The sequence below is a fragment of the Heteronotia binoei genome, chromosome 12 (assembly GCF_032191835.1).
Source record: "Heteronotia binoei isolate CCM8104 ecotype False Entrance Well chromosome 12, APGP_CSIRO_Hbin_v1, whole genome shotgun sequence".
NCBI classification, from domain to species: Eukaryota; Metazoa; Chordata; class Lepidosauria; order Squamata; family Gekkonidae; genus Heteronotia; species Heteronotia binoei.
In genome coordinates, this window is record NC_083234.1 from 30,288,668 (window position 1) to 30,314,356 (window position 25,689).

A 25,689-nucleotide genomic window follows, 5' to 3' on the forward strand; every position below is an offset into this window, starting at 1 on the left:
GAGATCAGGCTAACTTGGGCTTTCCAGGTCAGGGTTCCCACGAGGCATCTGTTAAAGGATATGGGTGGGACAGAGCTTGCTCAATAGAGCCAACACAGAGCCCTTCTCAGTAGCTACAATTTGGGGATTCTGCAGTCATGATTGTTTTCTGAGCATCTAGAGATTTATTTAATTTTTTGGCAGTTTCTCTTCCAAGCATTACCTCTGACTTGAGTCGCTATATAGTTCTGATGCTGCAGTGGAGGGGTACTGTGTGTGCTCCTATTTTGTGTGCAATTTTATAAGGTTTCGGTAGCTCAGCCAGATCACGTGCAGGAAAGAAAGCACAGAGCAGAGCAGTGAAGTATGGGTTGTCAGCCCCCCCCTCCAGTTTGGGTGGGGGTTCCCCTGCTTTTGTGGGCACCTCTCTATGAACAGCCAGCTGGCCAGCATCAGGGAATCCCACCCACAAATGCCCCAAAATGCGGCATGATGACATGACTCAGAAGTGACATCACCGTGCTGCCAATGTTATATGGTGATGCTCTAGTTTTTGACCAAAATTCTATGGTAAATTTGGGCTCAAACCATAGAGTTCTGCTCAAAAACTAGAACATCGCTGAACAAAATCAGCGGCATGATTATGACACTTACAGGTGACTTCATCATGCCATGTGCGGCCCACACCAGGAAGAAGGTAGGACCTGGAAACCCTAGGAAGGGGGGGGGGTGCGGTTTGCATTTCTGTAACCCACCTTGTCGAGGTCCTCGTGTCTCACAGGGAAGGAAAATGTAAAGCCCAGAGGTAGCTTTTTGTGTTTCATCTGGTGTTTATCTAGGAAGTCAGAGATGCATTCTGATATGTAGTCAAAGAGCTGGAGAAGAAAAGAGGGGGGGGGCATTACTTTTTACTAAACATTGCCTTTTAATCTGCGCTTTCTACTTTAACCAACAGCCTGCCACAGCAGGTAAGGTTGCCAACTGCCCGGGGGGGAAACCCATCCTTTTAATAGAGGTTTATTGCTCAGAAATGGGCAGCTGAAATTTCTCAAGGCATCGTCTGATGATTGCTGCAGATCAAATGGATATTAATGAAACAGTCACAAATAGACCAGTTTAAAAGCAGGGCAGAGATGGACTCTTGTGTGGCATGTAAAGCACTGACATCCAAGCCACAATTCACTGTGTAGCAAGTAGAATTTCTTCACCCAGTTTTCTTGTAATTACTCTAGACATTCTCTTGAGTGCCTGTTGGACACTGCATCTTGACCCAGGGCTCTTTGAAACAAACCACATTCATTTATTTAAGACATCATCTTCCAGAGTGGAATACCTGGAGAGCTATATAGAAATGGAAGGCAGTAAGACTGGTAGCTTGTTTTTGTGTGTTTTTTTAATGTGGTAAAAATGTTTTTTGTTTGCATGGAATGGGGCTGGATTTCTTTCAGCCTCCTTGCAAAAAAATAAATTCATAAAGAGGCTTGACTTAAGCTGACTGAAAATACTTTTTGCATCCATTCTTTCCCCACTAGATGGCACTTTACTTCTACATGGGGTTAACTTATGCAGTGCCCTCAGTCTTGTGCATTTGTTATAATGAAAATTAAAATGGAAGCAGGCTTTTCTATGATGTTGCTGGTCAGCGGAATATCAGAACAAAAGGAGAGGTATGCATCTCAAAATGATCAGCTACCATTTTCTGTAACTGGGTAAAATAGCTCCCATAGAACAGCATTTATCATAAGTATGATAGATGAATCACTTTATAAGCCACAGAACAGATTTGGAGTCCAGTGGCACCTTTAAGGCCAACAAAAGTTTTGTGTGCATGCACACTTCTTCAGATACATAGAAATGGAAGCTAACATTTCATTATATAGAGAAAGATACCTTTACATAGGTGAGGAGCAAATTAGCATACAGCTTGATGAAGATGTTTTGACATATGTAAAGACTAAATAGCAATAACAAGCTAAGGTTATAGGTCACAATATGTTTGGATTTAATTATGGGGAGAAATACGTCTCTCTTCCCCCTCCCCAGTAATTAGACTGATGCCGCTTATAAAAAAACCTTTTTAAATGAGGGGGAAATTGAGGTTGTACACCAATGAAGTGGGGAGAATGGTGGAAGGTGCAGAGTGGGCTGAATGACATTGATGTGGGCGAGAGAGTGATATTCAAGGAGTGGCAAAAGGGTGAGGTGGGAAATCTAAGGGGATCTGTATGTTTTGAATTACTTTCAGTTTGGAAGTGAAACAAGAGGAAAATTGGCACAAAAGCACTCTCAGAAAACCCAGGAAACAGTGACTAGAAAGAGAACTGAGTGCTGAAGGGAGGAATATGAATGCAGAATGACAAAGAAAAACTGATGGACATGCACAGTGAAAGCGAGGGAAAACATCTGTGCATAATAGGTAATGCTGAAATGGTTAAAGCCAGTAAATACTGTGCTGGGGTCTCAAATTGTGATGTCCCCTCAACCATATCCCTTCTATACTTGTTAGGCTAGATCTTAGTATGACCTCAGAACAATAAACCCCAAAGCAACCAGACGGGCTATGATGCACCCAAAAGTGCATGCAAAGTTCCACTGTGGCATCAGGGAAGATCAGACAATGGCATCAGGAGAGTCAAAGTGGATAAAGACAGCAGAAAGTGAAGAAGACACTGCAAGAATTAAGAGTCCTGAGGTTTTATGGTAGAATGAAAATACAGCCCATTATATTGAAGAGTCCTTACTTGGTGTCTGAAGAGATCTGAGCCAAGGTCCAATTGTAACTTTTTGTGCGGTGTATCCTACTCTTAACCTCCCATCCCCCAGGTTCAAGGCTTCTCACAAATCCTAACATTCCTATACCACACCTAACATGATTAATTTCATCTGCTTATCTGACTCACCATTTCAGCTGTTCCTGTCATGGCATCCTCTGGGATGGAATACATTTGGTGCTTTGTCTTCACGTTCCATTGCCCTTCTTCACCTTCCCCCACTTTGACCAACATCACTCGGAAATTTGTGCCCCCGAGATCCAGAGACAGGAAATCGCCTACTTCTGCAATACCAGCATGTGACACGTCAGCCTTGCCTTCAGAAAACAATCTGGACAGAGACCGCTAGTACACAGCCTCCAGAAGATCAAAACATGATTCTTTATTATTAAGATTATTTTTAAAAAGGATGATAAATTTCAGTGCCCCATCTAGATGTTTAGCGTCAGGCACCAGAGTGTCTTGGACTGCTCTTGAATGATTGGGGTCAGGATAGTAAATAATAGAAGATACTCTAATCCCACCTCCCATTTGTATGTATTCCCAAAAGGGTAATGCATTACCTGAACCTTCAGGGGTGGAGCGCACATAAGTGGGCAACATCTTTACAGAAGCCTCTTCATGGGTCTCCAGCTTTAGTCCCCGGTCCATTTCCTTCTGCATCCGATACATGATTTTCTTTAGATCCTCTTCCTGTAGCTTAAACTCTGACAGGATCTGCTCCACCTGCAAGAGACAAAAGTTCATAGTGGTAATAGCAGCATAAACATGGGACTGGTTTGCTCAAGTGGACCTAATCCACATCTTTCTGTTTTTGTTTTCCAAAATGCAGAGCAGACTTTTCAAAATTTGCTTTTTCTTCATGCTTCTGATGTTTTATGAGCCCAAAGCATATGCAAGTATTAACATTTAACCAGGGCTTTTTTTGTAGAAAAAGCCCAGCAGGAACTCATTTGAATATTAGGCCACACCCCTGACATCACCATTGTTTTTCACATGGCTTTTTTTGTGGGGAAAACCCAGCAGGAGTTCATTTGCATATTAGGCCACACCCCCTGATGCCAAGCCAGCCAGAACGGCATTCCTGCTATTTAAAAAAAGCCCTGCATTTAACAATCCGTTTAGCTCTCATCTCCATATTAAAATTATGTAAGGTTCTGAGTGTTCTCATGAGTTAGGTCAATGTGCTACATACCTATCGCCACTGGCCTTGATTTGCTATTTACATAAGAAATAGCTTTAAATATTGACAGCAGTGTGAACACTGTAGACCTTCCATGGCCCCAAGTGTTTAATTATTAAGTCATACATAATGGGGGAAGCAGGGCTTTTTTTGTAGCAGGAATTCCTTTGCATATTAGGCCACACACCCCTGTTGTAGCCAGTTCTCCAAGAGCTTACAGTAGGCCCTGTAAGTAGAGCCCTGTAAGCTCTTGGAGGATTGGCTGCCTCAGGATTTCCTGCTACAAAAAAAGCCCTGGGGGAAGGAGTCTGAAAATTAGGGGACCCTACAGGCTTGTTTTCCAAGTCAGACTCCTTCTCCTCCCCCATTATATATGTCTCAATAATTAAGCACTTCTGTATCCGCAGAAAACCAACATTTATTTTTACTTTTGAAACACAAGCTACAGCTTGTTCTCTACCCTCTAAATTCGGGTTCGAAAACACAGTTTAATCCTGATTTGGAATCCTAGTTTGGAAGGAATGGAACAAACTATAGTTTGTGAGTTGGTTATAAATTATAACCAATGACAAACCAGGTAGGTGCAAGAGTAGAAATGTTTAATTATTGAGCCATGCACAAAAAGGAAAGGGAGTGCATGAGACTGATGTTTAGTCACATAATAACTAACTATGATTTGTTGCTATATCTGGATTATGTCAGGCTGCTGAGATCAAACCACCATATCTGACTCTGGTGACCCATAATGAAGGAGTAGACTTGCTATACCTGGAGTAGCCTTGCTCATTGAGAAACGTTAGAAGTCTGCAAATACAGAGGCAACGTGAGGCACTGTACTTATTGTTCAAAACCTTAATATAATACTTGTTGATTAGAATTAAAAGTAGTAAGTGTTTTAGAAGAGGCAAATAAACAGTGATTTTTGGTTCCTTTTGCACACCAAGCTAATGAAACAACAAAGCAGGCCTTTCTATATAGTTTTATTAATGTAAAACGATGCTTCTTTATCATGACAACACTATATGTTGTGGAGCTGAGCATTCTTTAGGAGTAAAACCTGTAAAAACAAAAGCACATATAAAAGCACATTTCAGTCAGACCTTTTCACAATACTTAGAGCCATTAATGCTTCTGTTTTCTGTTTCTTAAGCTGTTTTGATTTAACTGCTAGATGTACTTTGAAACAAATATCAATGGTGTCTGTTAATCTCAACTGGTTCTCAGACTTCTGACTGAGAAGTTGCACAGATCTAGGGTTTTTACACTAAATGTAATCCACAAAATGTGATCAAGGCCAGAAACAGGACACTTTAAACTCTCATGGCAGAAATCCTCAGGATTTACTGGACCAGATTAACTGCATATATTAGATGTGGTGGACTTTTGGGGTATGTTCCCACTCCCCATAATGCTTAGCAGTAGTGACTTACAGAGATGCAGAGGTTCATGGGTCAAAATGGGTGCTTTGGGAGAGAAAGGATTATGTGAGAACGTCTGCTTCCAGAATTGCTAACATAATATGGAAACTATTTCTACACTGGGTTTTGGAAATCAAGTCAGCATAAGGCCATTTAGAGTATACTGCAAGAAAGACTGGACCTTTAATGTAACCTGTGTTACTATAATTTATGAATTTAAAAGGTTTTTTTTAATAAAAAGACTAGACCTTAAATAAAGCTGAAACCATTTTCATCATTTTAAAAAACCCACATTAAGTGTATTGAATCAGACAAGTGAATACATTATGGCCTTAAAGTGGATCATCTTGAGAAAGGACACATGATACTGAATGAGAGGCACGTAGCATCCAGCGTTTACATCTTCATTTCACAGATTTCAGACATTCTGCAGTTAGAGGGAGGGGTAATAGAAATAAAAAGAGAATATATTCCAGGCTATTAACACCTTTTTATTTGGTATCTACTCAAATAGAACTTGTACCAATAAAGAATAAATTCCAGGATAGCAGAAGATAAAGCTGTATATTATTAGCAGTTAAAACTTTAAAAAAAAAATGGGGACAATCTCCCATCTCCTGTTGCTTGCCCTCCTATGCTATGCATAGTTATTATAACTGCAGCCCTGAACAGGAGCATTTACAAGGTCTCTAGATAGGCCTGAATAAAGAAGCAGAGAGATTGTGGCCTCAGGTGCTCTCTACAGCAGCTGCAATTCTGGAATGTGGCTTTAAATAATTGCCCGGCCTTTTGTCACTCTGAATCTGGGTCCTTTATGTACCTTTGGAATGCTTTGAAGATCTGACTAAATTAGCAGCCCAAAGGCCTTGGATTTCTATTTATAGTAGCTGGTTATGTTCCAGACCTAAAAAAGGGAATGGCAATCAATTGGCCTTCTTGTTAAAACATTGATCAACTGCAGCTAAATATAGTATAAGAGATAAATATTTACACTTGTTTGGGTGTTCCATTTTGTGGTGGCCAAGAAGAACAGAGATGGCAAGAGGGACAGAATCAGTTCTCCTAAGTACATGACCTCTTATTACACAATTGCATGATTACTTAAAAGGAATCATGGTGCTTTCCAATTCCAATTCATTCCTAGGCCACCCATTTCAATTAATGTTACTGGCATGAGGTAGCTGCACATATTCCAAAATGCAAGCATTTCCTAAGAATACTCTGCCTTTCTTTTGGACTAACTGGATCGGTGTGTGAAACTGAAATATAATAACAGAAAAATCCAGCTATTTGATGCATTTTTATCCTGTCCTTCTTTAAAGGAGCCCAGGGCAGCATATCTGGTTTTGAAATCCCTATTTTATACTTAAAACAACCCTGCAAGGAAAGATAGGCTGAGAGAAAGTGACTGACCTGAGTCACTTGGCGAATTTCATGGACAAGAAGAGATATGAACCCAAATCTCCCTACTCCTTCCTACTTCAGCACTCGAACCACTAACAAGAGTATGAATACAATGCCTGCTCTTCGTAGGTATACGTTCTCTGAAAATGTAGGTTCCATTTAACAAGCATTCATTTAGCAACTTCAAGGCACCCTTCTCCAGGTAGAGCTAGATTAAAGTCTAGGAACACCCCAGTATTTTCCGCCTTGCAGCAGCTCTCTGAAGTTTCAGTGAAAGAAAGGTCTTTCTCAACACCTATCACTGAGATCTTTTATTTGGAATTGTTCTGTTAGGTGCTCCACCACTCATATTTCCTACCTACATTTAAAATTGTCTTTCTGTTACTACGTGGAAACAAGAGTTTTAAAGCTGCTTTGTACCAATTCAAACTGTAGGTCCATGCAACTCACCATACTCTATTTTCTGCAACACAACATGCCAAGAAACATGCCAAGAACCTAATAAAGTCAGTGACCCCATATGGGAGGCTATGCTGCCAATGAGAGCAATCCTTTCAGATCCTTGAAAAATTAAGCACTGTGCAATGTCTTTTCTTAAAAATTATGGGGACGTACACTTGCAGATAAGCAGTTTCAACAGACAAGGAGCAGTTTGAAATCTGAATAAGCAGTGAATGGATTTTCTCCTACATTTCAGTCTATCAGAACAGCATAGAAAAGGAACTGTTGGGAAATCCAAAGTTTTCTGATGCCAACCACAGCAGATTAAAAAAAACTTGTGCATAATAGGGCTACAGTGTTCTTGATATTTGCTTCTATGAGAAAAGAAAAGCTCTTGGTGGCAGAATATTGAGAAAGGAAGATCCAAGAAAGCCTTTCAATTAGCACAGCTAATGGATGGACCATTCCAGATATTACTGTGAGCTTAGCTGTCTGTGCTAAGGGTCCAGACAGAGCTTGGCAATCTCCACAGTAACAATATTGACTATATACATATATTTTCTTCTCATTCAGTTAAGCACTGAGGATCCATTTCACATGTTCAAAATGGAAATTAAAGAATAAGTACTATCAGCTGTATCAGCTACCTCTGTTAGCTCAGCTACCAAGTGTCTGATGGTGGCCTCTTCTGAATTATATAGACAAGGCATACCAACACAGTAACAAGAATCATGTACTTCCTAATATATATTAATATACCACAGAATTACTCTGGGTCTGCAAGGCTGGATCCCATAGGATCAATTAGACAAGAAGCAAAAGAAAGAGATGCTGGACAAATTGGTCTTTTCCCAGAAGAATGATGTTGCCCAAAGGAAAGCACAATAAACTGGAATCCCCTTCCCACAGGTTCGGAGAAAGTTTTGGAATTATTCAACAACAGTCTTAACTAATCACTTTAACAGCAAAAGAGATTTAAGAAACTAATTTTTGCAGAGAGGGGCTCTTACCAGCTGGAAGGTCTCAACCACTGTCTTTGTCATTGGCAAGTCTGTACTCGCCAAAATGTCCTTTGGTCCTTGATTTGTCCTGGGAAGAGTCGGGAACCTGCTTGCTGTTTGTCAAATGAGGAACCTCTTGGCCACTTGTGCTGAAAATGAGCAGAGAGCCTGAGCTTCTGCCCCTTTTACTTGCATGTTTGCTGAAGTTCAAGGTTGAGAACTGCTGATAGGGATGCAGCCTTTCTAATCAAAAAAAGATTAAAGGTCCACGGCAGAGAAGATAGACGTAACAGCAATGGCTAACGGAGAAAATGAAGGCCCGCTATCAGAAACACTTGCAGGCAGGATGCCAATGGTAGAAATGCATTTCAAAGAAATCTGCCTTCAGTGGTCTAGGGGCAATTCTGCATGACAATTTTGCATTTGTATTTCTTTAGGATAAAAGGGACTTCACAGGGTGTTTGGTATGCAACGTAACCTCTCTGTGTTTGTGTTTTGTGACACTTAGGGGCTGTTCAGACGCAGTTGTTGCTGCTGTTTCATACTGGAATAAAAGTGGCTGATCAGACAGCAACATCTGCCTCCCAGTATTAACTCGTAGTAGCCCCCCCCCCCCCAAATCCTTCTCGGAACCAGAGTATTTTGTTACCTGCTCCTTTGCGGTGTTTTTTGAGTTCTCCGGTTTCACCTCGTAGTTCCCCTGTCTGGATAGTTCTTGACCAACTTCCAGATGTCTGAAGGCTGTCCCGGAGCAACAGGAGCCTCAGATATCCGGTTTATGGTCGCCATTTTTTTACTACTTAGCTATATGCGCATAACTGCATAACCACATGTTTTAACCTATGTATGTGTGCATGTGCGCATATGTGCATGCTTGCATGCACATAATACGCATAAAAGTGGAGAAAAAAAGAACTGCATGGTGCCGTCGTGTGGACATGTTGTGAAGACGGTTTCACCGCGGAGTGATTCGAATTGCAGTATGGCAGTCTGATCGATAATATCCGGAATAAAGATATTCAGAACAGAACCGGGTCAGTTTAACACGGACTCAACACGCTGTGTGAACAGGGCCTTAGTTCAGATTGTTTTTCCCCATGTAAAAACACAACATCGCTTTGGTGACTGCAATTCAAAGGGGAAGAGGCTGGTACAATGGGAGAGGGGCTATTTACAATTACACCAGAAGTTTTTAAAAGTTAAACAAAACAACCCCAGCCGCAGAAAGATTAAGGAAGTATGGAACTTTTCCCAATAGTATATGGAAAGGCTTGGATCTACTAGTAATTTCTGCTTGCGGACGGGGCTTCTGTCTGTGGTGTGTGAATTTCTCACTTCCCTGTTACTGTTACAGCCCAAAATGTCCCCCAAACACTGCTTCTGGGGAACCAAAGGGCCATAGCCTAGAGTTGGGGGGAGGCTCTGCTAGCAGAATAGGGATGGCAGCCAGAATTACAGCTCATCTCCAGACTACAGAGATCAGTTCCCCTGGAAAAAACGAATGCTTTGGAGGATGGACTTGATAGCATTGTACTCCACTGAGGTGCCTGCCCTCCCTAGGCTCCATCCCCAAATCTCCATGAAATTCCCAACCTGGATCTGGCAATCCTACTTCTCCATCCTCTGCAGATGGCCAGGAAACTCTATAGAGGAGAAAGAACAAGGAAAACCCGCTCTGCATTCAGAATACACCCCCACCTGTTTTTCCAAGTGTCTTTTTTGTATTATAACCCATGGGAAAGAAAAGTAGAGTAAGTAGGCAAATATATATACAAGAAGGGGAGTTGGAGGTATGTAGTGCTAGGGGGAATCCACTAGAATCTACCCCTCCTTCTGTTTATGGAAATTTTTCAGTGGATTTAAGCCAATAAGTCCTTTCTCCTCCAGCAGGGGAAAGGGTAATCTTCCACAGCAAAGATAGAAGCAGCTTGGAGGCTGAGATTTCTGCATGAAATGGCATGAGTGAGAAGGATTAAATAGCCCCTTCTCCTGTTCTCCTTTCCCTTTAAATTGTAAGTCTTTAGTTGCATTTTGTGTAACTATGTGCAGCATACAATTTGGTCTGTTGGCCTAGTTTTCATTGGGGTGGTCGACCTGTACCTGTGTTGCAGTTTTAGACAGCTGGTATGATTGACTGGTATGACCTCTGTTGCCCAGTTGTAATCCCAGGAGATCTCCAGTCACCACCTGAAGGCTGGCAACCCTACATGGACCAACTTTGTATCACATCCAAAGGAATTAGACACTGGTGCCTACTGAGAGAGTCTAGGTTGTACCAGAGCAACTGAAGGCTCACAGGCTTGGAATAATTCCTTGGCACAGAAAATGAACCTATTTTATGACCCTGCAGAGTTCTAGTCTAGCCCTGCAAGTTTGCCAGGGTTCCCCCTGCCATGGAGGATTATTCAGTCACGTGATCCCTGGCCTGCAGTTTGTACAGCTCAAACCTAGATTTCGTACTTCAATGAATTTTCCGCCTTAGGTTAATTATTTACCAGAATGTGGCACTGAAGCATTCATCTGAGCCAACAAAGCCATTCAAAATTACATGTGCTGTACAAATAGACAAGAACAAAAATAGAAACCCAAATCTGGGCTTTCCAATCTTGAAAGACACTTTTACTTCTAGTTTTAAAACATCCCCCATCCCAGTCCCCGCAATTTTGCCTTCTCTTATTCCTGGCAAAACTTAGTTCATTTTAGGACTTGTCAGTCCATGCAAATCTAGTCACTGAAATTAAGCAATGCTTGGCGTTGAACTTGAAACTAAAAACCTGGACATGTCAGGGGACAGAAGAATTACTTAGCCACAAATTTATGTTCTCTACACAGAGCCTAGATGCACAAAGCCTCAGGGCTCAGGAAAGTATATCATGACCAAAATAAACATTGAGTTATTACCATTCTTTTTATCTTTGTATGTACCTTTCTAACCAAAAAGTACTATGAAAGTATAGGAACACAAATTTATATTCTTGCTTCTGACATAAAAGTACTTAGTTGTGGTTCTGGATCTACCGTTGGTAATGGGGTCTCAGTACTGCCTGATATTTTAGATATTATTTTGGACATATTTTAAACAAACATAAAACTCCAGGGTTAACATTTTTAATGAACTTTGTAGTTCTGCCTGGTATTCAGATAGACCAGGCTTCAAGGCTAAAATTTCACAATCCACACCAGCTGCTCCCCAAGACAAACAAATTTTCCAGTGCTTATGTGTGGCTCAAACATGACTCTTTTAAGCTAATGAACCGGCCCTTTCCTGGACTACGGAGGAAGGCTTCCCTGGCAAACCTCTACCTTTGGGTTGCATAGTTGTGTTGGAGAGGAGCCAGGTGTGAGCGTGTCTATGTGCGCTAATGGATTTTAACTCGGTCAGTTTCATTCTAGTTATTTGCCAGCTGTGAGATCACAGGTTTCTGACAGTCAGCAGGTGAGATATGCCATAAACACATCATGAATAAGAATAGGGGATTTTATTGTAATTCAGCTCATGGTCTTGAGGCTGATAGAGTTGTATAAAGTGAAGCAAGAACAGGAACATTGAATTAGACACAGCGTCATCCTGCCCACTCAAGATACCCACAGTAGTTAACAGAAGAGGTTTTTGAAAAGGCACGTATTCCTTTCAAATTTTATACTACTCTACTGTATCTTGTTGGTTAATTGTCATATGTCATTGTGTGCAGAATAGCCAGGAGATCCTAAAATTGTCTGGCAGCCAGAAGTTCTAGCTCTTTTAGTGTTATACACCACTAGGTGGTGAGCTAGATTTGTTTTCAAGGCAAGAGACGTTCAGAGGTGGTTTGTCATTGCCTGCCTTTGCTTCATGACCCTGGTATTCCCTGGAGGTCACCCTTCCAAATACTAACCAAGGTCGGCCTTCTTAACTCCTGAGATCTGACAAGATCAGGCTAGCTATATCTTGTTGGTATAGCAGTACAAGTGTCAGACTAGGATCTGAAAGATCCAGGTTCAAATCTGTTATCTGCCAAAAAAATCCACTGGATTACCTTGGGCCGGTCACCTTCTCTCGATCTAACCTACCTCACTGGATTGTTGCGGGGGTAAATGGAGGCGGGAATCAGATGTACGCTGCCCTCAGTTTCTAGTAGGAACTGCAGGATTAAAATGTACTAAATAAATTAGAAAGACTGTGTTTAGTGATAGTTTCAAAAAAGTTTTTAAAAAGCCAAGCAGGAACTTGTTTGCATATTAGGCCACACCCCCTGATGTCACCATTGTTTCTCACAGGGCTCTTTGTGGGGGGGGCAAGCAAGAACTCATTTGCATATTAGGCCATACCTCCTGATGCCAAGTCAGCTGGAATTGTGTTTCTGCTCAAAAAAACCCCTGGTTTCAGAGGACAGCTGTGCTGGTCTGCAGTAGAACAGTTGGATTCGAGTCCAGTAGCCTCTTAGAGACCAAGAAGATTTTGGCAAGTCAAAGCTTATACTCTGAATATCTCATTGGTCTCTAAGGTGCTACTGGGCTTGAGTCCAACTTTGTTTAGTGACTGACTGCAATCCTGTGCAGAGTTTTTATAAGGACACTGAAATTAATGGGCTGAGGTGCAAGTAACAATGATCCAGAGCCCTGAAATATGCCATGCAGATAAGCCAAAACAGACAAGGGAGGGGGGATGCAAATAGGACATCTGTGAATTTCTTCCCCAAAACGAAGGCCTCAAAGTGTATCCTCAAATCCATCTTACTCCCAGCCTTATGCTTCTGTTACAGAGACATCACATCTTTCTAGTAGTCAAATATGAATGTTTCATGCTTGGGAAAATGGCTTATCGCTTTTGCTTTTCCCTGCCTCTTTTACTTTGCACTGAGAATTATCAATTAAGTTTTTTTCCCCTTGATGGTTGGTGGAACATCTCAGATTGTTCGACCACAGAGATCTCTGTTATTAAATGGACTCAGCATGTTTCTTTTGTGGCCATAACTAGGGCTGAAAGTTGTCCCCCCCAAAAAAACAAAAACACCTGTTGACCTTCTCTCAGGTCTTTCACAGTTGTCTGATGTGCAGCAATTAGCAGGCAATTCTTGAGATATTTGAAGGGGTTAGAATGGGCATGCGTCTGTGGGAAGGACAAGACTCTGCTGTCAAGCTCAACCACTGACCTGCATGTATTTAAGGGAATATATGCCAATAATTTATATGCATATAGTTGCAAACCTTTATACTTTTCTCCCAGGGATCCTAATCACACCAAGAGAATTATGCATTCATATGAATACACACTTACGGAGCATGGTTTAGGGAGGGCGTCCACTGCAGCTATCCCAGTTCTGCCACCCACAAGTTCATTCTACTCATTTCAAACATTCGAAGAAGACAGAATGCTTACCTCCATGCCATGAAGAGTTTTGGCCGCCACTGAAGGATGGCAACCCTATAAATCATACGTGATGCACAGGGTAGGTTGAAAAGAGGCTGAAAGGTGCATTGCCATGTTTGCTCAGACTTTAAGCAACAACTACTTTGTTATTGAAGCTGGAGCAGAAAACGCCAAGTTAGAAACACAAAGTAGGTGAAAGAGCACCCCATTAGGATCCCTAGACAATCAATCTCCTTGAAGACAAATACTGTCTGGACTTAAAAGAGGCCCTTATAGACTCTATATCTGCCTGGCAACGCAACAAAGCTGCTGACTCTTAGGAAACATATTTACCTTGAGGCTGTCGACTAACCACTGCAAGGTCTTGGTCAGCCTCCATTAGCACACGGTACAATATGGTGTGTTTACAGCAGCACCACCATCTAGCCTGGGCCCATCCGCTGCCTTCCAGAAGAATACCAAGCAAGAATGTCCCATTCCATAGAAGCCTTGCTTAATTCATGTCAGAATGCACAGTGAATATTGTCTCATAAGACACCAGGAAGGAACAGAAAGATGTGGAAAGGCATTTGACACCGCAGGGTTTATTCTAAGGCAGGGCAGATGGCCCTGGAATTGGTTTTGAAGGCCAGGCTTATCTGCAGACATGAGAAGCAATAATAAAAGGAGAATACCTTTGTGTACAACATAGATCTCTGAAGGGCAAAAGCTAAACTTCCTCATTAGGTGGGACTGCAGCATTTCCAGATGGGGCCAGCTCCTCTGGAGTCAGTTTTTTTGGGGGGAGGGACATGAACTCCAGGAAGGATCTGGACCCTAATTTATTAGGTTTTCTCAGTTGTAAACAGGGCTTTTGGGGCAGAAAAAGCCCAGCAGGAGCTCATTTGCATATTAGGCCTCATCCCTGATGTCACCATTGTTCTACACAGGGGTTTTTTTACCAAAAAAGCAGAAACTCATTTGCATATTAGGCCACACACCCTGACACTAAGCTAGCCAGAACAGTGTTCCTGTGCATTCCTGTTCAAAAAGAGCCCTGGTTGTAAGTATCCTTTCCCACTTTTAAGCAGTAGACAGCAAGGGCACCATGCCTCCTGCCTTTCTTTGCATGCATTGCTGAGAAGAGTAGCAGGAGGGTGAGGCAAAGTCTCCTAGTGGTGGGAGGGCTTTTCCCATGACTCGGACTCTTGATTTATTCCCCAGTATGGTAAACCTTCTGGCACTCAGCCTTTCTTTCCTGTCCCCATCTCTTTAGATCTGCTGCTCCCAGTTTTAGCTTTTCCAGCAGCAAGATTATCACACTGGCTTCCCCTTGCCCTGTCACTGCAACATACTCTGTGGGGCTGCCCTTGGAGACAACCTGGAAACTACAGCTGGTTAAAAATGCAGCAGTTGTCAGTGGTTAGCAGCCAGGGACATATATTACCCATTTTGAAACAGCCACTTGGCTGCCAGTCTGTTTCTGAGTTGGGTTCAAGGTGGCTGATTATGACCTTCAAAGCCCTCCCAACAGGGGACCCACATATTTGGGCCATCTCCTTCCCTATGTCCCTGTGCGCCAACTATAGTCCTCAGAAGCCATTTGTTGGCTATCCCACCATTTAGGGTGGCCCATCTGGTATCAACCAGAGCCTGGGCCTTTTCCATTGTGGCTCTTGTTAGATTCACTGGTATGATATAGACAGGAATCTCTATTAGGTAGCAGGGTGCACTAGGCTTACACACTGCAGCAGCTTCTCAGTACTGTGTGTGCTAGCAAAGGTTCAAAGTTACATGGAGCCTTTTGTCAGTTGCAAACTAATAAGAGTCCTTTATTTAGGGAACTCCATTCTAGATTATTACATACTAGGTTCAATGCATGAGGAGACTCTTGAGTAGTGATTAAAGCTCCTTATGAGTGACTACCAACTACTGCTAAGCACCAGAACATGTGGCAATATATACAATTGGTGCAGGAGAAACTCAGCCCCCAAGAAGCAGAAACTCATCTGTGATTGTGCCCTTTTTTGGATCCTTCATTAGCATATGCATCCTCATTGGCAGATCCTAGGATCCTCTCAGTCTGATGTGATGTGCCTCAAGCTCAGTCCTATAGCTCCAATGAGCCAGGCAGGAGCTTACACCCAGCATGTCCAGGCATGCCTTCATATACATAACATAGATGGTATAGGTGAGAGACAGGGATAGGATCTAATCTAACTAGCTAGGGCAGATGCATATCTTGTATCCAAGGTGCCAAAGATGGAGAGTGTGCCCCTTCTTTCTGTGTGTGGGAGAGAGCATTAATCAAGAAGAAATGAAGTTTTGTCCCTAAAATGGCATTCCACTTCAAAGGGATAGTATCAGGTAGCAGAAAGGAAACGATGTTCTGCGTGTCCTGATCTCGCTACCTGTCTCTAAATCTATGATGTCCGTCTGAGGAAGGAGACAGTGTGCAGTCCTCCACTTCCAACTGCTCTGGCTCTGAGGTGAGAGGGGGTGCCCTCCTTGGAAATTTTTAGGGGGTGCTGCAGTCCCTGCCTGGTTGCCAGATCTTTGGAGAGGGTTTAAATGGCAGGCATCTTTTTAGGGGGAAGAGTTTGGGGGCTTGCTATTTTATCTTTGGTCTTAGTTGGGGATGTTTTAACTATTATTGTAAGCCACCTTGACACAAGAGGAAAGGCAGGATGTATTAATAAAATAATAAAATCAAAATATAAATAAATCAGCTCACCTATTCTCTGCAGTTCAGACTGGAGGTTCGCAACATACAGTCTCCAAAGTATTAAGCCATGCTATGCAAGAGAGTGTTTTAATGCAATATAATTCTTCAATATTGTAATGCAATATGTAAAGCAACAATGAATCCATACAGGTCCCACTAACAGGGCAGATGATTTGTCAGCCCAGACAGATACACCTGTCTGGCTTCTCTTCCTGTGGGAATGAGCTGAGCCCCAGCAACATGGCAGTGCCCCCCCCCTCCATTGTGCTGTCTCAAGCAGCATCCAGGAAGAGGGCTGACCCTGCATACTGAATGATAAATGCCATACAAAGCGCGCACCTCGGACAAGTAATGTCACCTAGGTAACAAGGAACCAATTTCAGATAATATGCAATCACTCTCCACTATTCATCTGACCAACAGTATTTCAATCATAATCAAGGCTGATGCTGATGATAGCCAAGCTCAACAAGTTAGGTGCCACGTAGAGTTTGCTCTTCAACAAAAGAAGAAATAATATCTTTCTGAATACCAATGTATAGCTCATTCCAAATATGTGCAAGAGTTCTCCAGATCCTCAACCCTGGACCCTAGACCCAATAGGGTCAGAGCAAGAGAATCAGCAAATATTAAATTGTCTCTCCCAATCTTGCCAAATCACCCCCAACCTAAATGTACAACTTTCAGCAAACGTAAGAAATGGCAGATATGCTGATGGAAAATTGTGGACTTTGCTATTGCTCTGGGGAAGGAGAAAAAGAAGAATTAGGAGGAGGAAACTGGATTTATACACTGCCCTTCACTTGGAGTCTCAGAGTGACTTACAATCTCCTTCCCTTCCTCTCCCTATAAGAGACAGTAGTAGGTGGGGCTGAGAGAGCTCTGACAGAAACTGCTCTTAACAGAACAGCTCTGAGAGAACTGTGACTGATCCAGGATCACTCAGCAGCTGCATATGGAGGAGTGGGGAATCAAACCCAACTAAACTAAACCCAAAAATGCAATGCACTATTAAACCGAGTGGAAGGAGGGTCAACAGTGGGACATCTTTTGTTTGATGTATAGCTTCTTAAAATTCATTGTCTGATAGTGTGATCCTAAACAGAAGGCCATTGACTGCAACAGATTTAGGAGGATATAACAGATTTAGGAGGACTGCAACAGATTTAGGAGGATGTAATTCTGCCTGAGACTGCACTATGAAATTTGAAAATATATGAGGAAACCAGGCTCAAGGAATGAACTGATTCCATCTTCCAAAATCTGATGGATCATGGAAAGTGTATTGAAGGAATATAACATCACGGGAGGTGAAAGGCAAAGGAAAGAGACTGAAAGAAAAAGATTGTAGTCCATCTTGTTGAACTGAGGACAGTAAGAGAATTTGTGGAGATATTGAGACCTATGAGTTTTCGTTATCTTGGGATTTTAGAAGATGGAGAAAGGGGGTCTTTTCAAAATAAGGATAGAAGCCCCATAGTAGATCAGCCTCAGGGTCAAAACCGGAGCTGGGCAAAACATGTTTGAAAACCTATAATCTAGCAGTGTCTTTTTCAGGCCAGTAAGACTTAAACTGCAAGGCCCTGTTTTTCTATAGTGGAGCAACAAGTTCCATTTGGCTGAAAGCCTCTTTATTAGCAGTAACTGTAGGGCAGGTAACTTGGCTATTGCAGGACTTTTTTTGAGCGGGAATGCAGTTCTGGCTGGCTTGGTGTCAGGAGTGTGTGGCCTAATATGTAAATAAGTTCCTGTTGGGCTTTTTCTACCAAAAAATCCCTGTGCAAAACAATGCGCCATCAGGGGTTGTGGCCTAATATGCAAATGAGTTCCTGTTGGGCTTTTTCTACCAAAAAAGCCCTGGCTATTGGAATAAGGAAAAACAATACTTCACTAAGCCATTTCTAGTGCTCTAAGCTATGGTTGTCCTGGCCTGGTTCTGCATATTCTCAGTAGGCCCTGTACTTTCCCATAGGCTGTTAGTAGAAAGACTGGGAAGCACTGAGTCCCTTCTGCTCTCCTGCTTGCTCTGAGGCTTACTGGGATAGCCTCTTAAAGAGACAGTACACAACACCTATAACAAGGTGGTGCCTGTGTTCACATGACACACAGATCAGTAAAAATGGTCCGTGCTGCATCCTACAATACAAGGCTGAAACTGGAGAGTTCTCACAGACAGCTGAATCTCCATTCCAGGAAGCTGTACTAGTGGTATGATTTGGCCTGCTAATTTCTATATGCATGAATACATGAATGAATCAATAACAGCATTAATCATCAGTAACCAACATCCAGGTGCCTACTTCCTGGAAAAGCACTATTGCTAATTATCCAGAAGGACAGAGAGATTATGGAATGGGAAGAGCAATGATTATTTCCTACTCATGATTTAGGCTTGGCTTTTACACACACAGTAGATGGAAGTGAAAAAGTTGTGTCCTCCATGCTGGACATCAGAAGAGGCAGCATAGTTTCAGACAGGAGCACAGTTTCATGACTCTGATTTTTTCTCTGAGTGTCTCTGCAGTGATTTCTTTTCTCCCTGTTCCTGTCCGCATGAAGTTCTGGAGTGGAATAGGGCAGTTTAAAACACTGGCCCAGATAACAGGAGTAGAGTTTTCCAAAACACTGCAGGTAGCGGCAGTAATATGGACAGCTAGTTCAGACTGTGAGTGAGTATTTTGGAATGTTCCTCTGCATTAATAAAAAATGCCTTGCAAATAGAAAACTTGCACAGCTCTATCCCTGATGAGCTAGGCTGGTTTGTTTTGTTTCTTGCAGGGAATTTTCTTTTACATGGAAGATCACTCAATGGCTTCCACCACTTTCTGTCCCCTGTACTACCTCAGAATTATTATAGGTTTGCCAGGTCTGTATTGGAAAATATCTGGAGACTTTGGGAGTGGATCCAGGAGAGGGCAGGGGTTGGGGAGGGGAGGGGCTTCAACATGGTACAATGCCATAGAGTCCACCTTTCCAAGGAGCCATTTTCTCCAGGGGAGCTGATCTCTGCCAGCTGGAGACCAGTTGTTAAAGCAGGAGATATCCTTGCCCCACCTGGAGGCTGGCAACCCTAGAAATTATACCATCTTCTTCCACTATATGTGTAGACCAGGTTAAAAACACTGGTGCATATCCTACTGAATAGGGTTGCCTAGTCTGTGTTGGAAAATACCTGAGGATTTTGGGGGTGGATCTGGGAGAGGATGGGGTTTGGGGAGGAGCCTCAACATGGTACAATGCCATAGACTCCACCCTTCAAAGCAACCATTTTATCCAGGATAGCTGGAGATCAATTATAAAAGCAGGAGATCTCCAGGCTGCAACTGGAGGCTATATCCAAAATACAAAGTACCATGTGCAGAAAAATAATTCTATGTTGTTAGAAAAAAGTAGAACAGTTACAACAATACAATGTTCCACACGAATACATTAGTCCTTATTTTAACAAGGGAATTAACTTCACATTTTAAACAAATATCAAGTATATAATAAATCTCATTCACAATCAGAAAGACCAAACATAGGTCTTCAGTATCTTGATTATTTATACAGTTGATAATCAGCAAAAGTTAGTGAGAAACAGAAGTTAGAAGTCCATCAGACTATGGAGAGCTGCTACTATTGGCCATTTCCATCAGCCCTTCCTCAGGTCTAAAAGGCTTCACATATCTGCTATATACTGTTGTTATATTCAGAAACTTGTTAGCAGGACCAATGGATGTTCCAAATCTTTGTAGGTGTTTAGAGGGAGCAGCCAGAGAGCTTTCAAAGCGGTAGCCGCTGACACAGTTTAGAGCTCTAAAAAGGTTTGGAACTTCCATTAGTCCTGCTAACAAGTTTCTAAATATGTGCCAGTATGTTGGAGCCCCCCCCCCCCGCCCCACAACCGGGGGATCCCCTGCCCCCAGCAGGAGCTTGGCAACCCTAGCTTCTAACTTCTGTTTCTCATTAACTTTTGCTGATTATCAACTGTTTAAATAATCAAGATACTGAAGACATATGTTTGATCTTTCTAATTGTCAACAAGAAGTATTTATTACATAGTTGATATTTGTTTTAAGATGTAAGGGTCATTCCCTTGTTAAAATAAGGAAGAGTGTATTGGTGTGGAACATTGTATTGTTGCAACAAAATTTGTACTGTAAAGCAACTTTGTATAACAACCTATGTATATTGGTAAAGTGGTAACATTATTTGTTCTGCTTTTTTCTAATAATATAGTTAGAAGTATTTTTCTGCACAGTATGCTTTGTACCCACCTGGCGACTGGCAACTCTACTACTGAGCAAGGTGGGGTTCCTAACCTCCAGGTGGTGGCTGGAGATCTCCTGGGATTACAACAGATTTCCAGGTGACAGAGATCAGTTCCTCTGAAGAAAATGCCCACTATGGAAGGTGCACTCTATGGAATAATACCATGCTGAAGACCCTCCCCTCCCCAAACCCCACTCTCCTTAGGTTCCACCTCCCAAATCTCCAGCTATTTCCCAACCCAGAGCTGGCAACCCTAGAGCAAGGTCTTCTCCATATGTGCTGCTGTTATCTGACTGCCACTGATTTAAACATATTTGCATAAGAAAGCGGCATCCCTGGTTCATTGTCTCCTGAGGCTATATCACATTGTTGCTTCTTCCAAGTCCAACCAGTCTGCACATTAAAAATTGGGGGGAAATTGTCTTTCACAGTGCACAGGTCTGATAGGTAGAAAGAGCTAAGAACTTCCCCTTCCTTACATAGGGAGCATGGCTTGTTAGTCAGACTGCCTTTCCTGTGCCACATGTGTGCTGCTACTGGTTGCTGCTGCTACAGGGTTAATGTTTAAAAGATTGCTTTACGCCCAAGTGCTTGGGCTACTCCACTTAACAGCTATTGGCTCAGCAACTTGCAACTACTAGACTTTTATGTCAGCAAGCAGGCCGCAGACAACAGCACACAGATCAATGTAAGAGTCAAGGGCACCAAAAAAAAGAGGAAACACTCTGCAAACGTTTGAAATGCAGGTATTTTATCAGGACACACCTATGCATTTAAAACATTTCTGGGGCCCTACTTGTGGAATTCACACTGCTGCAGAGTGCTCTGAATCTGTATATATTGTTTGCTCATAAAAAAAAAGCTGTGTCAGAAGCATCCCGGTGGAATTGCTGATGTGGCTTCAGTTTGATGGGGAGCACAGTATGCCAGGCTAAGGTTTGGAGAAACCTGCGTTCAGGCTCAGGTTCAGAAACCTGGGTTCAGAACTTCAGATTCTCTTTGCCTTTGAAGATAGTGACCATGGAATAATCTCTCTTTGTCTCTCTCCTCTCAGTCATACCTGCCTAATAGGATTGATATAAAATGGCAGTGAGAGAAGAAAGATATTGTATGTTATCCAGAGCACCTTGGAGGAAGGAGAGAACCTGGGTCTGCTGCTGCCTGCTCTGCCATACATGGCTCTCTCTCTCTGGCCATGTTTTGGGGGAGGGGGGGAACAAGGTATCTCATTGGGCTGTGTGAGAACACACATCCTTGAAATGCAGCTGATAGGACTGTATTGTTCTGTGTCACTGTGTGGAAAGTAACCCACTGAATGGATGACATCACTTCCGGCGATGTCAAAGGTGTGTGGCCTAATATACAAATGAGTTCCTGCTGTGCTTTTCCTACAAAAAAAGAGCCCTGTTTAGAAGGAACTTCAGTCTGATAGCTGGATGACTACCACACTATTTGCTAATAACAATTCCCACTTACAGCTGCTTCTTCACACTCCATCCATAAAAGATGATGAAGTTGCAAAATGGACCAGAAAAGTTCTAAAAAATCCTGACCTCTTCACTTTCACTTCTAACAAGTGATCTTTAATGTACTGCAGAAGGAGATGAGCCACGTGCTAAGGTGAAAGGGTAGAGGGAAGACCGAAGCATGTTTCCCTGAGGAAGGGCAGAATAAAAATGCATTAAATAAATAAATAAGCACTCTCATGCTGTTTCCCCCATTAAAAAATGCCCCCGCATGCAATATTTCATGAGCTACTGCATAAATTAGTTTGCTCTGGGGGCATTTTTCCTGAGCTAAGACAAAAATGTGTCCGTCAGAGGCTAGAAATCTGTGAGCAAGCTCACACTAACTCAGCTTAGAGGGAACGCTGCCCCTAGGTACTTTTGACACCAATTAGGAGCAGGATTGGTGCATATGGATGCCAGCTCTGGGTGGGGGAATACCAGGAGATTTGGGGGGACAGAGCCTGGGGAAGACAAGGTTTGGGGAGGGGAGGGACCACAGCAGGGAGGGTACAATGCTATACAGTCCACCCTCTAAAGTAGCCATTTTTTCCACGGACCAGATCTTTGTCATCTGGAGATCATCAATTGTAATAGTGGGAGCTGTCCAGTTCCCACTTTGAGGTTGGCAACCCAGTTGGTGTGCATAGAGTCCCAGCAATTTAAAAGATACTAAAGATCTGTGATGTCTGATTCCAGATATGCACTCTGATTGGCTGACATTTATTATACCTCTTCCCAGCTGCTTCTTCACAGAAATATTTCCCTGCATGGAAAGCCGGAAGCCCCCACTTTAAAGGGGAATGTCCACAGGACGACTCGTTCCCAAGCCTTTCTTCTTAAAACTAGATTTACCTGTTTTAATCTGACTCAAAGAGGAATCCATGGAATGACTTTAGGGAAGTGTCCTTGTGGACACTCCCTCCATTGCCACAGAACTACTCTGCATCCCTATTAGGTATGGAGAAAGGCAGGGTATAAATGAAGCAAATAAATAAATAGGAATAGGGTACAAATGTCATTAATAATAATAATAATAATAATAAATGAAAGACAGAGCCGGATCTAGGGGGGCAGAGGGGGGGGGTGTTTGCCCCAGGAGCTGATGGAGGGGGGCACCAAATTGGGTGTAGAGTCCATTGTATTCTATGGGACAGAATGGCCCATAAGGGGGAGTCATTTTTTAAACATGTAGATCTGGTCCTGATGAAAGATATAAGCTCCTTAAATGTAGCAGTCAAAAAACATATCACTTTTCTACTGTGTGCTAGATGCCTGAGAAAGGAGCTTCCTTAGGATACTCCAGTGCAAAAGTTCCCATCTCAGGTATTTTTTTGTTTAGTTTTTTTTTTAAAATAGCAGTTTGGCTCTTCCTCTTGCAGCGAGAATACTTACCATCCTCCTTATCTCACTACCATCCCCCAAAGTATTGAGAATCTTTACTGCCACAAGTACAGAAACATGGACTCTCTTTTTATTTTAAAAAGCAGGAAGCAATAGGATTGTCAGTTCCTTACCAGATGGGCGAAGGCAGTTCTTTGAACTATGTATGACAGGAGAATATTTGATTACACAGCAGCATTGTGATTATTTTAAAAAGCCTCCTCTGCCCCCCATCTCCCGCAAAGTAATTGTAAAGATACCCCCATTCATCCCTGTCTAGCTGGCTCCGTGAAACAGCTTCTGTTACCCAAAGTTACTATCTTGTTCCTATAGTCATTTTTACCAGCACTTTGCCATACAATCTTAAGACAACCTTTCCTGGAAGTAAGCATCACTGAGCAGATTTGAGTAGGATTCTGAACAGGGTTGCCATCTTCAGGTTTTATAATTCCTGGAGATTTGGGGGTGTAGCCTCTAGTAGCCTGGGTTTGGGGAGGGGAAGGACCTCAGCAAGGTATAATTCCTTAGAGTCCATGCTACAAAGAAGCCATTTTCTCCAGGGGAACTGATCTCTGAGATGAGTTGTAATTCCTGGAGATCTCCAGGCCTCACCTGAAGGTCAGTATTCTGAATTCTGAATAGGCCTGCTTACAATGGCACTGTTAGAATAGTAATATTTAACAACTAACAACATTAGTGGCAGGGCATGTGACTTCATGAGTCACTACTCACTTCGTCAGATACAGCTAGAATGTGAGTCCATCTGTCCTTATATCTTGGAGTGCAAAATGATTTCATATGCCACTGACAATAGCAGGCATTGGTAATGAGAGAAGAAACCTAGGTCTCGATTCAGTCCAGGAGGATGCGTTGTCTTGAGCTTCATTATCCATTGCAATTCAGCAGTCTCTCTATTCTCCCTTTGAAATTCCTTTGTAAGAGAACTGCTAGGCCAACAACTGAATCTCCTGGGAAGTTTCCCCACTGTTTTTTTTTTTAATATTCTGGTTTCTAATAGAAGTAGAAAGAGTAGGAATCCAATAGCACCTTAAAGGCTAACAAAATTTGTGGTTGACTAACAAAATTTGTGCTGTCATGAGTCACTTCTCACTCGTTCAGGGGTCAGGCTTATTTCCATTTATTCTTTGCATCCTCCTGGACTGAATCCTCCTGTCCAAACTGAGACTTAGGTTTCCTGTCTCATTACCAATACTGACATCTCCATGCCTGCTACCCCTTGGCATCTCTCATCTAATCCAGTCACACCTGCTATTGCCATTTGGCACCTGAAATCACCTTTATAAAGTTTATATCTCTGGTACCTTGTTACATTTTATGGCACATGTGGCCCATCCCAACCAAGTGGCATATACGTCAGTTCCATCCCTTGTAACAAATGAGTTCAACACCTCTGTTCTTATATATCAATGCAAATTAATCCAGAGTAACAACTGGGGATTGGGACAATAACTGATTGTGGATGTGTCCTTGGTTTAGCAGTAGATTATGTGCACAGAAGTTCCCAGGTTCTGCTTTGTGCATAGAAGTTCCCAGTTTCAGACCACGGCATCTCAAGGATCAGACAGAAGGTGACATGAAAGACCTGAGACCCAGGGGAGCAGCTGCCAGCCAGACTAGACAAGGCTGACCTTGGTAGATTGAGGTCTAACTCAGTATAGCAGCTGCAAGTGTTCATGTGAGGAGAAAAACAGAGCCACAGTTGGGAAAACTGATGGCTATGATGAGAGAGGGAGGAGAGAAGACAGATGTAACAAGATGCCCATGGATACCTTGAGGCCCATAAAAACCTGCAGTTGTCTTCCACTGTGAGGATAAAATCTGTGAGGGAGAAATGGGCATGTATTCAGAATAGACACTGGCAAGACTGTATTTTACGTTCTGTGTAAGGCCCGTTCATGCTGCACAGCAACTGGGAAAACGCTCGAGTTCAAAGGGAAAACACGGAAGTAAGCCCTTGTATTGTGAGTCATATTATGGACATGGCTGTGGCTGACAGAGTATTTAGGGAAAAGTGAATCCCAATCAATAGTCAAGGTGTTTATGTATATTGCTCTGGCGCAGTTGGAACATATATTCGGGAAGATTTTTATTCTGTTAATAATTCAGATCCATCCAAACACAGACAGATTGAGTCCCTGCAGGCCACAATGATCACATGGTCACAATTTCAGGGCAAGATCTTGGTAATGTCTGAAGGAGTTGCTTGCCAAGCATTCTACTTTGAATTCCCTCCAAGAAAAACACCATATTGCAAGACCTCCTGTTTTAGAAATGC

At 42.5% G+C, this 25,689-nt stretch overlaps 1 protein-coding gene across 4 annotated transcripts in view; it reads right to left on the bottom strand.

Annotated features, from left to right (window-relative positions):
* GCK (glucokinase) overlaps positions 1 to 25,689 on the bottom strand; it is a 43,699-nt gene that overhangs the window by 12,954 nt on the left and 5,056 nt on the right. For 2 of the 4 annotated variants that reach the window (XM_060251321.1, XM_060251322.1), the window contains exons 2-4: positions 3,314 to 3,476; positions 2,880 to 3,034; positions 735 to 854 (exon numbers count right to left, since the gene is read on the bottom strand). In XM_060251321.1, the coding sequence (XP_060107304.1) occupies positions 735 to 854; positions 2,880 to 3,034; positions 3,314 to 3,476 (438 nt within the window). Of the gene's footprint in view, positions 1 to 734; positions 855 to 2,879; positions 3,035 to 3,313; positions 3,477 to 8,206; positions 8,304 to 25,689 lie in introns of those variants that run through there. The other 2 variants (XM_060251323.1, XM_060251324.1) reach the window with 2 other exon arrangements.